Source organism: Nicotiana sylvestris, chromosome 3, assembly GCF_000393655.2.
Source record: "Nicotiana sylvestris chromosome 3, ASM39365v2, whole genome shotgun sequence".
NCBI classification, from domain to species: Eukaryota; Viridiplantae; Streptophyta; class Magnoliopsida; order Solanales; family Solanaceae; genus Nicotiana; species Nicotiana sylvestris.
The window spans coordinates 169,367,512-169,383,860 of NC_091059.1; the positions used below are offsets into that span (position 1 = coordinate 169,367,512).

A 16,349-nucleotide genomic window follows, 5' to 3' on the forward strand; every position below is an offset into this window, starting at 1 on the left:
GAGAACATTGTTCGTCATCGCATTGTTTACACGTGCGTCGGGATGAATCCCGGTTTGCTCAATTTTGCTTCCATTGGAGAATATTGTACGTTTCGTGGGTAAGTCCCAGTTTGCCTAACTTTGCTTTAATTGGAGAATATTGGGCGTTTCGTGGGTAAGTCCTAGTTTGCATAACTTTGCTTTCATGGGAGAATATTGGGTGTTTCGTGGGTAAGTCCCTTGTTCCGGAGGTTGTTTCTCAATAGTCGACCCGTACCGGACCATTTCTGTTATTTGTAGTACGATACGGCTTAGAGGGCTTTGCTCGGTAGTTGTTTGCGAGATGGCATGGTACGAAACCTTTCCCTGGGGTATTTTGGTGGCGTTCGTTCCTTGTTCGCGTACCAATGAGAGTGCTCGTGTTCCTGTTATGAACCAACAAGAGAGCGTGATAAGTTAAACCCAAATGAAATTGCCTTACGTTGGCCTGGCAAGTCGGTGAAAGGAGGTGCGACGCTGTAGGGTCGCTCGTTTCGCCTCGTACCCGAATGATGGTTTCAGATTTGGCAGTCGTGTTCGGCTTCGTCATTAATTGTGTCTAGGCTTCTCGTGGGTGTGGCTTACCTTGCCCGAGTCCCTGTCCGACCCCATACGATATGCGCAAACAATAAATGAAATATGTCATATTTTGTTCATAAATCATCCAGTGCATGTGGGTACGAAAATAAGGCAGGATATACCCGCTATTTCAAAGGGTCACACAGTAGGCTATCATCCCTTCCTAAGGGGTGGAAGTACAGGCCGATACATAAGGTGAATACGTCAGAAGGGGTTGCGGTCATGCCAAACATATAGTGACCGTGATTCTACTTTAAACATGCATATGGCGTGCCAAACCCATCGCTACCTGTGAGGTGTAGTTTTTGCATAGACATCGATCACAATTTCTATTTTATGTAGAGATCTGACCTAGATGGGAACAATTATCTCAAAAGCTTACCTACCAGTCTTTCGAGTTGGTGCTTATGCCGAGGTGGTGAGGCTACGATAGCCTGGTGGTGATACTTGGTTGGTTCTAGATTTAAAGGAACCTAAAAAATTTGACTAAGAAATCCCCACAAACGGCGCCAAACAAAAATTATTGGATTTAAATCCAATAAAAGAGTTTGTATTATATATTAAATATATTAGTTCAAATAAATATTATGAGCTAATATAATTGGATTAATTACTAAAGTCCGATATTGTTGATGTTGAGCTGAGTTGAAATAGGTTTCATGCTTATGAAAAGCACTGAGTCTGTCATCATCAAAAAGAGAAAATTTGTTGGTCTGAGTAAGTTTGTTTTTTGATGATTGACAAAGAAACGCACGCATGAACCATGTCCATACACAATGTACACAAACATGGGTAGATTCGAGCACAAGGCATGCACGTGAAGGAGATAAGCACAAGTGATTATATTTGATATCTCCTGAACGAAAATGTTGCATATTTGATAAGGAGCAGGCCTCCTTACTTGAAAAGAACTCTATCCAAGATAAGTGAAGAGTCAGAAGTAGAAGTTGACAAGAACTTTTCCACCATGGAAGAGTAAAGCATTAGAACTCTAGTTATTTCTTATTCTACTAACTCTGTATATATCTATTCGTTCTCTTTTATAGGTGACGCACAAACGCTACAGTTAAGCAAGAGTTGAGAGCAAAATAGCAAGGCATTTTGCAAGCAATTTCTGTGTGATTCAAGTGTGCGAACCTGAAGCTACATGAACCAGATAGAAGAACCAAATCCTAATGTCTGTCTTTTAATCTAGTTCAATCGTAGTATGACTTTCAAGTTGTACCTTTCAGCTTTCTTTAGAAGCATTTGTACTAGGTACTTTGAGTTGTATTATTCAAGTTAGAGTTAACTTGAAACTGTCGTAACAACATGTGGCTGGTTGCTACTAGGGGTTAGAGGTAATTCTTAGGTTTACAAGAGTTTTGTAAACGCTATTTTTGTCTTAGTAATTTAGTGAAGTGTTGAGAAAAATCTTACTGGATAGTAGGTCGTAGTTTTTTTATACCTTTTGAGCCGGATATTTTCCACGTAAAAATACTTGTGTTCTTTACTTTCAACATTTATTATTTCATAACTGTAGTGTAAGGAATACATAGAAGAACCAGATCCTTCTATAATTCAGCGCATGCGAAAATTGGACACCATCCAAATCAGTCCTCTCATATAGTATTGAAGTATAGAACATCGGACAATTGAAATAGGACTGAAAGAATGAACATCTAAGATGGTTTTGAATTTTGATGATATTTTGTCAAGATTGAAGAGTATGCCTATGACTAAAAATTCCACGAATAGTTAATAAGGTAGTTTGGGTTTGGTTGATCTGGTAACAAGTCAAATACAATTAAAATAGACAAGTAGTCTACATTCTCTGAGTATTGAATTCAAACTTTGACCTTCTCGAAGAGACATAAGGCAAGGTCTAACTAGAGTTGCACGTCTCCTTCATTGCCTGTGGTAGTGATTCCTATTCCATTAGGCGTTGGTGGTTCACTTGTTTTATCATCCATTAATTGTACTTACTACTTAGGTGAATTTGATGAATTTTCTGCTAAGCTAGAAAACTCTTATATCTCCTTCCCAACGAAAAGAGAAAACGCACGAAATAAATTTGGTGGCTGAAATAACTAGGAGTTGCAGTCTAGATACATCATTGATGTACAATTTAATTATACCAAAAACCTCTTCTCCATTATTTTGCCATTATACCTCAACTTAGATAATTTAACTTAGATAAGCTTAAAAAAAAAGAAATATATATTTGCTTCAGTCCAAAATAAGTATCATTTTAGCAAAATCAATTTGGTCCAAAATAAATATCGTTTTAGAAAATTTTAAAAATTAGAATCTATCTTACTCCAATTAATGATCTAAAAAATCTAATGTGAGATAAAGGATAATTTGAAGAGAACACAAATGATAGTTGAGTTAAATATCGTTGATGATTAATGCTATTAAACGAGCTTCTTAGTTATTTGTCAAAAATTTAAACTATAGTTCTTTTAGATCGGAGAGAAAAATAATGTAGTAGGTGAAATGACGTCATTTGTCGTCAACTAAAGTCAGGAGAGATGTCTGTAATTTTTTTCTTTTGAATTATATCAAACTATAAAGAAAATCCTTAGTATATGCAATTTCTTGTCTGTTAAATATAAAATTTTCAGGTAATAATCTTGAATTGCGCAGCAGGACAAATCAACCTTTTGCTTAAGCTTACCCCAGAAGTTGATGTTTAATTTAATGACGTATTTTGACCATGCCATTTTAAAATTAGTATTGTGGACCTTCTTTTTCATTTTTTGCCTTAGAAATCATAAACAATTGGTTAATTGTTAGTTAAACAACTCCATGAAGGCGTCACTATTCCAACCGATATTCTAGTATTTTAGGAATTACTTTTAAGAAGATATGTGTATTAAATTTACAAATAAATTTGAAAACAATACTTAACAAGTCATTTTCCCCTTCTATTTTAAGAAAACAATGATTGCACATAAATAATTAGCTACGAAAAGCAAAAGACGTAGAAAAAATTGGAGTAATGCGAATAGGATTTGTATATGTTTAGGAATTTAATTTTCAGATTACATGATTGCCAAATATAGCATCCAATTTTATTGGTGTTTGGATTAATAATACTTTTGTTTTATGTATGGATAATTTTCTCTTATACCTCAAAACATTTGATTTCCTACTCAAAGATAAAAGAAAGGCGTTATTTGTTCTTTGAGGAGATTAGAAATGTGCCCGTTGTAATAATTTGATTTTTCTACTGAAAAAAGAAGCTTTGACTTGTGCTCCTCGTTTTAAATTATTTTTCTCCAACGCTCTTCGTATTTACTAGCTTTGATTTTATGAGCTGAAAACTTGTCCTTGGACACCTTTTTTTTCATCATAATAACTTCAAAATTTCCAATCGAAACTACCAGTTCAAAAAATTTAAAAAATAATAATAATTGCAATCTTCTCCTGTTTTTTCCCTCCTGATTATATAAGGAAATTAAAGTCAAATTTGCCTTGGAAACTTCCATTCTAGAGAACTCAACAGTCAAAACCTTTATAGCCTGTTTTGCAATACTTTTTGAAATGAGTACTTATTTTGAAAAATACTTTTGAGCAACAATTAATGTTTGGTCAAACTTTCAAAAAAACTTCTAAGGGCTCGTTTGGTATGAGGAATAAGGAATAATTAATTCTAGGACTAAATTTAAAAAAAAATTTATCTCATGTCTGGTTGGTAGAAAATTGCGGTATAATTAATCCCGGAATTATAATATTTTTATATCCCCATAACTAATCCCGGGATAATATCATTTCAACTAAACGACCCCTAAGATTTTTTTTTTCAAAAATTTATTTTAAAAAAATTGCTTCTACTTTTACTCAAAAATAATTTTTCTTTCTAAAAAATTTGGCCAAAACTCCTTAACTTTAAAAAGAAGAAGAAGCTTGGTCATAGTATCATGCAGGCTAGTATTAACTTGTAACAGTAAGCAACCAACCATACCAAAGACCAAATCTTCTCTGTTTATTTCTCTCACTCTCTTCTTCTTCTTCTTCTTCTTCCTTTATAATGGGATTTTAGGACTGTGTCAATAACCACTTTGTCTTGTTAAATACTCCATTTGACGACTTCATCTTCTTCATTCTAAGTGTTCAACATTGTACATTACAACGCAGTTTTCCTTTTTGCATATATATACCCAGTTGAGTGTTTTTGCTTCTGTGATCTTCTCACCATTGCCCAGTTAGAAAAGAAGTTTTTCTTTTGGCTCACTGATCAGTGAGTAGTGATCAACTCACTGCGGGTTACGTTTGACAAAAAATTGGTTACAAAATTGAAAGTATTCGCCTGGGAAAATTGCCATTTTGGCATAAATGTTGACGAATTACTATCAGCTTGTTAAATCTACTTCCTATGAAGATTCTTTAATGGCAATTGAGGCTGATATTCAGTATGCCAATTCGCTGTAAGTTCTATTTTCGCAATATATATATATGTACTTGAATGCCTGTGTAATCTATTTGATTTTTCTTTTCAGTTTTCCTTCTTTTAGTGCTCTTCCTCTGCTATATGAGGAAATAGGAATTGAGTTTCTGATTAGGGAATCAAACTCCCAAGTTAAGCCATGTCAATTTTTATTCAATTTTTAAATTAGTTTCCTTTTCTGGTTTGGGACGAGGGCTACTGTTAATAATTAATGCGATTGCTTTTGCTTTTCTTTCCGTTAATTACAAGATAAAACATTTGTTTACTTTCTTTCTCCCCTTTACAATTTCAAAAAGATTGAACTTTTCAAGTTTCACTGTGTTCTAGTTACTTAGTTTGAAAAGTCTGCCTAAAATGAAAGGGGTTTGCCGTGGAGGTGGACTACAGCTTGCTATGTTAAAGTCGGAAAATGCTCTTGATAACCGGAAATTATATTAAGGGGCAGCTTCACAATGTATAATGTGCATTCACGTGAACCTAATAGCTTTTGCGCAGAGCTTGTATATGTAGCAACAAATCCACTAAATATTTTATAAATACTCCATTTGATCGTGAACATTGTTATTATTGTATATTAACTTGAGGTCACCATAGAACTCATAAATTTCAAGCAACCTTCTTGTTCCTTTCCTTGGATTCTGGAAGTAACCTTCTTTGGCTTCCAAATTGGAATTTCGATTGAGCTTTACTTTGTTCATGTGGACAGTTCATGGAAAGGAAAATGGAAGAGCAAGTGGGGGAGAAAGTTAACCAGCTGTTTTCTTTCCTTCGTTTGAAGCGAGAGAAAAATGTGGAGTAACTAAACTTTTGTTACTCTATGGTAGTGAGCCCAAAAGGCTCCTCAGTTTTCTTTTTTCTTCTTCAATGCACGCCAAACAAAGGAGGCATTTTTTTTTTTGGAATTTCCCTCTTTCTTCCCCTTACTAACATAATATAACGTTTATATAGCCGAATTAGGGGAATGGACTAATGAATTTTTCATCACTGGTCTGTATGCTAGTTCCACAGATAGCACTATGACTAGCTGAAATTTCACAATAGCTTCGAATAATTATGTTATATAGTCGGAGAGGTTGTTTTGGTTAGTTAAATATCAGTTTTTAGTAACTGAAGCGATTTAAAACTTTATCACAGTTAAGACCTTATGAATTCCTTAATTCGTAATCTTGGAAGTTCTTTCTTTAGTAATTTTTGACATATCAAGTTCACATATAGCTGAAAATTAAATGATGAGACAACGCAATGAAAGAGTAATCTGCAATGCAACAGTTATTGAATGTAAGGAATTTTGTTGGACGCACTAAGTAGGTCTCACAATAGTACTTTTTGTTATCTGCATGAGAGTGTGGAAGTCTTTGTATCTGCAATCTTCAATTTCCTTTCTATTGTTTCAACTGATCTGGGTTTAAATCGCTGAATTTGCTGGTGATTTATATGGCCAATTGCTAAAATGTGTCGCTGGACAAATTGATGTTCTAGCTGCAGTCTTAAACAGCAAAGATAACCTTTTTGTCGCTCTAAATTACGTGTTCCAGGGCAGCTTCTAATCCAAGGTTCAAGAATGGCACTTGTCTACAAATGAAATTGGTGTACAATAACTTGGCACCACTACTTTTGTTCTTGCTTCAGTGGATGGATTGCTCATGCACATGCTTACTTCCAAGTTATTTCAATCTCTTCCACATTGTCGTATACAAGGTTTGTTCTCTATTCTCGGGCTGTTAATTTCTTCCCATAGTTCTAGTAGGTTATGGTTATTATTATACTAAGATGATATCATCATATTTTGTTGAAATAAAGATCGTGATATCTTTTAGGTTATCCCCAATAGCAAGAAGAAGATTCATTTAGATGGGAGGAAAGCAAGCATTAGAGAATTCTATGGTATGTACTGATTGTCAGTTATCCAGTTTCAAGCCTTCAACTAGCAGTCTAAGATTAAGCCAAAGAAAAAAAAGGTTTTGGTAGTCTAAGAGCTGTAAAATTAAATTTTCTTGACATTGTATTCTGATGTGCTTTCCTGGATTGAATTTCAGTTAATGAGTATCTATTTTCATCCTAGTAGTAAATAGAGAAACCTCATAGTAATTCGATTTGGGCGAATTTTTTGATATTTTTTTGTTTATTGTGCGTCTCCATTTTTAGGTCAACGTTTCTCTCAAACTATATCCGATTTATGTGGCCACTTATTTCTCTGACAAATAGCAATTTGCAGCGGTTCTATTACCATCTCTCCAACGCCTACACGATAGCTCATCAGAGCAGGATAGTAGTGAAGACGAACCTCAAGTTTCAAAAACAATCGTTGGGAAGAAAGTACAAGAGAAAAAGCATTTCGATGGTGATCTGGAGAAAGAAGATGAGTGTGGAATCTGCTTAGAACCGTGCACCAAAATAGTTTTGCCAAACTGCTGTCATGCAATGTGCATTAATTGCTATCGTGACTGGCAAGTGATGTTCTTGTCCCTCGTTTTCTTTTTCTGGATCGCGCATTATTACTTTTTAGTGCCAAAAGAATAAGTTTTTGGTGATCTTCTTAACCCATGATTTCTGTTGCAGGAACTTAAGGTCCGAGTCCTGCCCATTTTGCAGAGGAAACCTCAAAAGAGTGAACTCAGGGGACCTGTGGGTTCTCACGGGCAATAGCGACATTGTTGACCAGGAAACTCTTTCAAATGAGGACATGTTGCGTTTCTATCTTTACATAAACAGCCTGCCTAAAGATACTCCAGATGCCCTCTTCTTAGTTTACTATGAATATTTGATATGATTTAAGTTCTCAACTTAGACCTTTGACTAGAAGTTTAACAATGCCGACCAAACCTGTGGATTAGAGTCTGGTGAAGCCTTCATTTTCTTAAATTTGTCATTCTTCTGTATCTTTTTTTGTTAACTTTGTGCTGAATAACTACATGCTTATTGTAATTTATCGGTAAAATACATAAGTTACCCCCAAGCTATGGATCAAATCCCTCTTACACACTTTTTGCGGACCAAAATTACTTTACACACTCAACCTTTCCGAAGTGTGTCTAAGACACCCCACTTTTGACCAGGTAAATTACACGCAAAACAGACGCGTGAAGAGGTAAAAAATAAAAATCTGAAATTTTATTTGAACGGTGTAGATTCAAGCAAGTTGATCCAAAGGTCTAAATATTTTTTTTCTTTTTATCCTTTTTTTCTTTTACTATTATATACAAAACACAAAAAAGAAAAGAAAAAAGATTGCTAATGCTAAAACCTTCGTCCCCAACCTCCCTGCTCATTGGTCTTGTTCCCACGATATACCTCACCCAACCGCTCCAGTAGATCCAAGTAGGAATAAAAAAGAAATAATCTTTAGATTTAAAATCTCTACCCGTATGTTTCTCCATAGCCATGGAGTTATGAGTGAAACCCTTATCTTTTTCGTCTTTTATTAGTCGAAAATGGAGTTTTGCTTGAAACTCCGGCCAGTGAAATAGTTTAAATTCTGCTTCAAGTTGAAAATTAAGAAGTTAATACCATTGGGTGCTTCATTAATTTATATGAATATGACAATAGCAAAAGAGGAGAGTTAATGAGTTTTTTCTTGAGGGTTCTATCTGCCATGACTGCTAAGGTTTTAGAGGAAGAATCATTGCACACTTCCATTACAACTTAATTGGTGCAAAATCAATAATCCATTTCAGATATCAATCAAAGAAATTCTGGGTTTTTCTTAAAGAATGGGAGAAAGAAGGTATTTTATGAGGGAGTTTTCTGATTAATCTGAGAGGAAAGTGGTGGACAAGACGGTTGGGGGGAGGGGAGAGGGGGGAGGGGATAAGAGACGAGTGGGTTTGAGTTTGTTTTCTGATTTCTTTTTCTTGTTTAAAAATTAGAATCAATTGGGATGCAAATTATGCATTTTCTTTTTTTACTTGAGTTATGACATGTGTCAAGATTTAATTAGCGCGTGCGATACAATCTCTGAGATAAAGTGGTCAAACATAAAAAATGTGTGTCTTAGATACACTTTAAAAAGGTTAAGAGTGTAAGATAATTTTGGTCCACAAAAAGTAAGTAAGAGAGATTTGGTCTCTAGTTCAGGTGGTAACTTATGTATTTTGCCTAATTTATCAAAGACCATGAAGTCAGAATAGAGAGTGATACCTTTCTTTCAGCACTCTGACAAGTACAATTTGATTTGTAAGCATTTCATCTTCTGTTAGTGGAGAGTAGAGACACTGTTGACTAGCGCCTAGAGTCATCTTCTGCTCTTATTATTTAGATTACTTTAGACATAATTCCAAGCAAGCTATAGTTCCTTAGAGTTGAGGAATGGCGTCTGTTCTAGCTTTATGCAGTGCCCAAACAATTCTTATATTCTTGCTCCCTTCGCTGCTTGTTCTTGTCAAACATAAGTGGGGACGTCAAAGCAGAGATCAGTCGGCTGGCAAACTCTTGCCCGGGAACCATTAATAATTATATAGAAGGAAGCAAATTTCAGTTAAATCTTAACCGCTTGCTGTACAGATCGATCACTATACAAGAACTTTCTCGCACTATTAGAAGCACCTGGTAATGTCTGACAAAGAAAAGTTTTATTTTGTGTCTCATATAACTTACATTATTTGTATGAGACTCTTTTTTGTTCCACAAATTTGTGGACGTCAATCTTACACTTATGGATCCGCAAAATTGTGAGACAAAAAACTTGTCATTAGTGTCAGTTGTATGAGACACAAAATAAAATTTTCCCACACTGATAATCTCAGTCAATTGAACACTACATACGTAAAGGACACGAATACCCATACGAATAGCAAGAGAAATATACAAAGCTATTTAGTATTTCCTATATATGAACAAGAAATGAACTATCTACGAGTACCTTATATAGCTTGACGGAAAAAAACTTCATTGGACCCACTAATAGGACACCTGGCAGTCAGTTAGTAGGATTCTTACTTCTTTCTCACAGTGCGGTCATTTTCCACTACTCGTTAAACAAGAAAAGAACTACTCCCTCAGTTTCACTTTATGTTGCAATATTTAATTAATTGAACATCAAAATTTAAGAAGAAAAAAGGTTTTTAATTTTACAGCCTAAAATACATCATAAATATTTTAACGGTTATGAATCATTACTTTAAGGTAAAATTGAATATTAAATTATTTTCTAATATATAAATATGAGAATCTTTTTTCTTTAAAATAGACAAAAAGGGAAAAGTCAACCTCATAAAATAAAATAGCTAGGATAATAGAACGAAACTTCCTGGTGACATACACTTTCCTATTTACTTGGTAGTTGGTATTTGAAGTGTGTGATAATCACATTTAAAAGTTTAAATTGTTTAAAAAAATACATACTATTATTTTTTGGTATTTGAAGTGTGTGATAATCACATAAGAATATTAATGTTTTATTGCGCATTATTTTGAGTGAGTCAACTTCCCTCCTATATACTACTCCTAAGTCCTATATACTCCATTTAGATTGTCGTAGTACGTAATTCCAATCAATTGGCAGTACATTAGGATTTAGGAAGACTTGGAAATAATCAAGTATGGTGTCTGCTCTAGTTTTAAGCAGTAGCCGAACAACTCTGATTTTCTTTCTCCTTTCGCTGCTTGCTCTGTCAAACATACTTGTGGGCGTGAAACCTGCAGAGAGCAGCTTCCTGAAAAGCTTTTGCTCAACCATTAGTAACTATACAGAAGGAAGCAAATTTCAGTTTAATCTTGCCCGTTTGCTATACAGATCGCTATACAATAATGGTGGCAATTCCATCTATGCAAATCGCAGTGAAGGAGAAGACCCTAATAAAGTTCATGGAGTATTCCTTTGTAGAGGAGACGTTGCACCTGAAATTTGCCAAAGATGTATAGACGTGGCAACTGAGCGGATCTTGCGCGAATGTCCTCACACCAAAGATGCAATCATATGGTATGATGAGTGTTTGATCCGCTATTCTAATGTATCTTTCGTCTCCGCCCTGGACTACTCAGGTGGAAGCTTTTTGTATAACGCAGGAAACGTTTCGCGGCCAAAACAATTTAAGCGGATTTTGGGTTCAATGTTTGATAACCTTACCTATCAAGCTACTTCAGTTAATCCCAACCTTAAATATGCTGCAAATTCTGATGAATTTGAACCGATTCAGAAGTTGTATGGTATGGTGCAGTGTCTACCTGATTTGTCAGCTGCAGATTGTCGCGCTTGCCTGAATACTGCTCTTTCTGCAATCAGTACTCTACTCTCTGACGCCAGAGTACCACGCGGATGCAGAGTTCTATATGCAAGCTGCAATTTAAGGTATGAGCTATATCAGTTCTTAAATCCTGCTGGACGGGGTCCGGGAGCACCACAGCCATCGACCAGCCAGGGTAACGAGGATAAAGGTAAGTATAAAATATTCTCTTCTACTTGATAAGTTGCACGCAGTAACCAGGAGGGCGGCTCAACAAATCTTGTGGCTTAACGTGAAATCATATTGAGAGACCCTTAAATTTATTTTATAAATTTTTACACTAACAACAAAATTTGCTTTCTAAACAATAAAATTAATCATTTAAGATAAAAAAAATAGTGAATTTCAAAAAGAAAAAAAAAGGGGGGGGGGGGGGGGGGGCGAGCACAAAGAATAAAGTGCTGTATCATCAGATGTTGAGGTCCAATACTCAAATTAAAAATTTTGATTTTGCTATCATCACAATCAAGAAAAAGAAAAACATATATAACGTAATAACTTAAGTTTTGAGTATTGACAATGTCAAAAATACTCATTCTGATCAATTTAAATGATAATTAGTAGCGCTTATTGGTGCATACCTAAAATTAATTGTAGATAACATAATATAATATGTTGAATTACTCTAAAGAAAACAGTGCATGAATGTTTTTGTGTTCATGCAATTTCAAAGAAGATTGTAAAAGAAATTCATTATGTTATCGATATATATATCTGAATTCCTATACAAAAAGGATAAAATTAAAATTGAAAATTGAAGTAAATATACTAATTAATGAGTGAGAAATTACCACAATTTATGAACTTATTGGTATAAAATAACCTCAATCAAATAACAAAACACTATAACACTTTTCTTTATAATAATTATTTATATAAATTATATAGTATATAGTAGTCATAATAATAAAAGATTAAAGGCTCGTTTGGCACAAGGGATAATTAATTTCAGGATTAAATTTGAGATGAGTTTATCCCATGTTTGGTTGAGATAAAATTGCGGTATAACTAATTCGGGGATTAGTTATTTCGGGATTGTAGTATTTTTTTATCCCTGTGGGATGGTGGGATAACTAATCCCGAGATAATTAATCACGGATAACTTATTTCCAAGCAAACGACCCCCGAGTAAATTTGGTAAAAATAACACGGGCTAGTTAGTTTTCGGACCGGTCATTAAAAAATAGCCAGCGTTTGCAAAAGTCATTGAAAAATAGCCACTATTTTGCTGCAACATGGAAAGTTCCAGCATAATATACTGGAAATCGTTGCAATTATGTATGAACTTCCAGCATATTATGCTGGAACTCCAACACGCGAAAAATTTCAGCATAATATACTGGAGATTGGAGCACCTGTGTATGAACTTCCAGCATATTATGCTGGACCGATACGTATGAACTCCAGTATAATGCTAGACTATTTTCCGAATTTTGAACAATGTTTTCGTTCAGATTTATCTTTACATGAAAAGTGACTAAATTTCGATTACTTTTGAAACTGTGACTATTTTTGAATGACCACTTATAAATCTGGCTATTTTGAAATTTCTCCGATAAATTTGGGACCTTCAAATTTTGGGGGCCTAAGGCAAGAGCCTCACTGGCCAAGCCTTTAGAGCCGCCCTGGCACTAATTTTATTTCCAGAGGTTGTTTGTGAAGCCAAATTTCCTAAGAAATTACTAAAAGAAAGCAATTTCCCAGAGAACCTATATGGAGGCACCTATTTTCCCTGTCTTTCACATTAAACTAATGGCTTCTAATTCATATAAAAAAGCTTTACAATCCTAATCATATTATACTATATTTTTGGTCCATTTTAAATGTCTTAAGGCTTTGACACACATAAAGTAAGAAAATCATTTACTAATAACATTAATCATTAAAAGGTTACTTGACTAAACTACGCTTTGTCGCCTCCTCTCCAACTTGTAGAATTGAAATGTCACAAAAGAATGAAGAATATGGCTCTTGGCTGGAGAGTGCAGGTTTGACATAAATGTCGATAATGTTCTCTAAATTTAGCTATTTGACAATGAGTTGCATATTCCCTTCACCATTTCAGAAAATTGTACTAAAAAGTTGTTATTCACGTATTCAGAATGTGATTCTAATTTTTGAGTTTCCCCAATTATCTGAAAAGAGGGGATAGTTCTTCTGAGTAGACATATATTTCTATTTTCTACTAAAAGTCTACAACTCCGGTTACTGTTTTCATGGTTATAAATTGACATACAAATAGCATCCTAGAACTGCTTATTAATCTCATACGCCACTGTTATATAATCTGAATTTGAAGATTGTCTTAAACAATGGACTTTTCTATATCTCAAGTTTGTTGTACTAAATAAGTTTAATTATCAAGGCATTCTACTCACAAGGTAACCGTTGATTTTGAGCATTGAATTTACCAACTATTTTCTGTTTTCAGGTGGAAATACCTCGAAGACAAAGCTTATTAGTATCATCATTGGTGTTATAGCACTGTTGGCTGTTGTACTGGCAGGAACTAGTTTTTACCTTGTGAAAAGAAGAAGACGTATAGCCAAAGGTAAAAGGTTATTGGTGTATTGGGTTTAAAAGAAACTGTTTTTTTTCGGATAACCAATCAAAAGTTGAATCTCTACAGAGGGGGATGAAAGTAATCAAGAAACTCAATTGCTTAACATGATAGAAGAAACACTTGCTGAAGACTTTTCGAATGATAATTTTAGCTCCGAAAAGCAGGCGAGGTCCAAAGAGTTTCCAGTTGTAAAACTAGACCTCATTCGAGCTGCTACACAAAAATTTTCTGAAGAAAACAAGCTCGGAGAAGGTGGATTTGGTCCAGTATACAAGGTAACAATCCCTATCATTTATCACGTTGCTAGAGGGGGTCAGTTTGTCCATAGTTTTTGGTCATCTGGTGTTGTGTATAACATTCCAGGGAAAACTAGCCAATGGCATAGCAATTGCAATCAAGAGGCTCTCTAGAACATCTGGTCAAGGGCTGAAAGAGTTCAAGAATGAAGTCGTCTTAATTGCCAGATTGCAGCACAGAAATCTCGTGAAGCTCTTGGGTTGCTGCTTAGAGGGAAATAAAGCATTGCTTATCTATGAGTTCATGCCCAACAAAAGCTTGGACTTCTTCCTCTTCGGTTTGTCCTTTCCTTATTTGGCCAATCAGTGTACCCCGACGCAGCAATTGTTCACTAACTTCATTCTTTACTTTGTTTTTCTAGATTCAAGAGAAAACGAGATTCTGGATTGGAGACAGCGTCTCCACATTATTAAGGGAATAGCCAGGGGCATCCTATATCTGCACGAGGATTCTCGACTGAGAATCATTCATAGGGACCTAAAAGCTAGCAACGTTTTACTGGACAAAGATATGAACCCGAAGATATCAGACTTTGGAATGGCAAAGATGTTTAGCGGAAATCAATGTGAAGCCAATACAAATAGAGTTGTTGGAACCTAGTAAGACTTCTGATTGAGTTTTTCTTCTACCAAAAATTCGACTTTTACATTGTCTAAAAAATTTAGAACACAAAAGATGTGCCACCTTCTGCCTTTAAGTCCCACGATCAGAATATCTCAACATGCAGAGCGCAAAGAGGAAGAACTAGCCTGCACATAAGGAGTATGTTTAATACAAATTAAATAGATAAACAAACATGTGCTCTTTCTCTAAAACATTCTTTTAGATGACGCGCTAACAAAATTCAAACATATTCTATATGTGTGAAATTGTAAGCTAGTAGCTGAAGATGATTCAAAAATCAGTTGACATTGTATAAAACGACATTGTGTTGTAAGATTGATGCTGAAGACCAAATTTGTTTTTACTTTGACAGTGGATATATGGCCCCTGAGTATGCAATGGAAGGACTCTTTTCTACTAAATCAGATGTTTTCAGCTTTGGAATTCTGGTCCTTGAGATAGTAAGTGGGAGGAAAAACAATGGCTATGTTTCAGAATATGGTCAGAGCCTCTTTAATTTTGTAAGAGACTTCCTTTTTCATTTTTTGTTTTTTGTTATGTCAATTTCAACTTGCATAAATCATCCTGATATCATCTTGAAAATATAGGCATGGAAATTGTGGTGTGAAGGGAAAGGATTAGAGCTTATGGACCCTGGCTTATCGCAGTCCTGTGTGGCAGTTGATATAATAAAAAGCATCCATATCGGGTTGCTCTGCGTTCAACAAGATCCAGCAGATAGACCTACCATGTCCTCTGCAGTTTTTATGCTAGAAAACGACCCTCAAACGCTTCCACAACCATCACAACCTGCATTTTCTATTGGGCGAATTGTTGTGAGATCAGCTGATCAGCCTCCATCTAATGATCACTTGTGTTCGGTTAACGATGTAACTTTATCAATTCAATCACCCCGATGATATATATATTTAAATCTTATCCAGCTGTTGTTCTGACAATTATAGGGCGTCAATTCTTCCACAAGGGGTCGTTCAGTTGGCAGATAAGTTAATGTAGAGATTGTCAGACAAAAATTACAATATAAGGATTAATAATTCTGTATTATCTAGTGCATGTGCATTTCTTAGTGGAGTTTGATTCATAGTATTAAAATGGGACATACATTGTATAATCTAAAACATTATTTGGTTTTATACTGGAGAATTTTTATTTCTAGTTACAGCCTTGGAATTGCCCAAGGGCATATATGTTACAACCCATATCCATATGTGTTAGTTCATGCCATATATTAGTTAACATAAATCCAATAAGGAATTATCTTTGAGATGATAAGAAGTCAATCCTATTGGTCTTAAGTGATACAAGAGTGTATAAGGGTGATTAACAAGTATTAGAAGTTAAATGAATCAAGGATGTTGTAACTAGTATTTTCAGGTAAATCTAGCGGTTCTTAATACACTCAAGAGGCCATGTATTAAGGTATTTTAATCATATAATATCCGTATCATAAGTCTTGAAGTCAAACGAGTTATGAAACAAAAAACGACAAAAGTTGTCGCAACTTAGGTTCATAATTTTACTTAAACATTAGGTCAAATGTTTCTAATCTTTTCTCCAAATTTACAAGGAATTACGGGATGATCTACCAACCAAATTAAATATATATGAGTCTAGT

At 34.9% G+C, this 16,349-nt stretch overlaps 2 protein-coding genes across 5 annotated transcripts; both read left to right on the forward strand.

Moving 5' to 3' along the window:
* Positions 1–4,492: 4,492 nt before the first annotated feature.
* Positions 4,493–8,093, forward strand: LOC104248203 (E3 ubiquitin-protein ligase AIRP2-like). Of its 2 annotated transcripts, none has more exons than XM_070168628.1 (5): positions 4,493–5,009; positions 6,565–6,727; positions 6,847–6,913; positions 7,245–7,480; positions 7,589–7,802. In XM_070168628.1, exons 1-5 carry the CDS (start codon positions 4,918–4,920, stop codon positions 7,673–7,675), a joined length of 645 nt encoding a protein of 214 aa, XP_070024729.1. In that variant the 5' UTR covers positions 4,493–4,917; the 3' UTR covers positions 7,676–7,802. The 2 variants fall into 2 exon arrangements, with proteins under 2 accessions (XP_070024729.1, XP_009802719.1); XM_009804417.2 differs by having other exon boundaries at positions 4,494–5,009; positions 7,245–7,476; positions 7,589–8,093.
* A 2,451-nt stretch (positions 8,094–10,544) lies between these two features.
* On the forward strand, positions 10,545–15,867 carry LOC104248204 (cysteine-rich receptor-like protein kinase 10). Of its 3 annotated transcripts, XM_009804421.2 has the most exons (8): positions 10,858–10,946; positions 11,033–11,401; positions 13,682–13,801; positions 13,880–14,088; positions 14,177–14,387; positions 14,472–14,709; positions 15,087–15,234; positions 15,322–15,867. In XM_009804421.2, exons 1-8 carry the CDS (start codon positions 10,934–10,936, stop codon positions 15,631–15,633), a joined length of 1,620 nt encoding a protein of 539 aa, XP_009802723.1. In that variant the 5' UTR covers positions 10,858–10,933; the 3' UTR covers positions 15,634–15,867. The 3 variants fall into 3 exon arrangements, with proteins under 3 accessions (XP_009802721.1, XP_009802722.1, XP_009802723.1); XM_009804419.2 differs by having other exon boundaries at positions 10,545–11,401; XM_009804420.2 differs by having other exon boundaries at positions 10,545–11,401; positions 15,087–15,214; positions 15,322–15,426.
* The last annotated feature ends 482 nt before the right edge of the window (positions 15,868–16,349 follow it).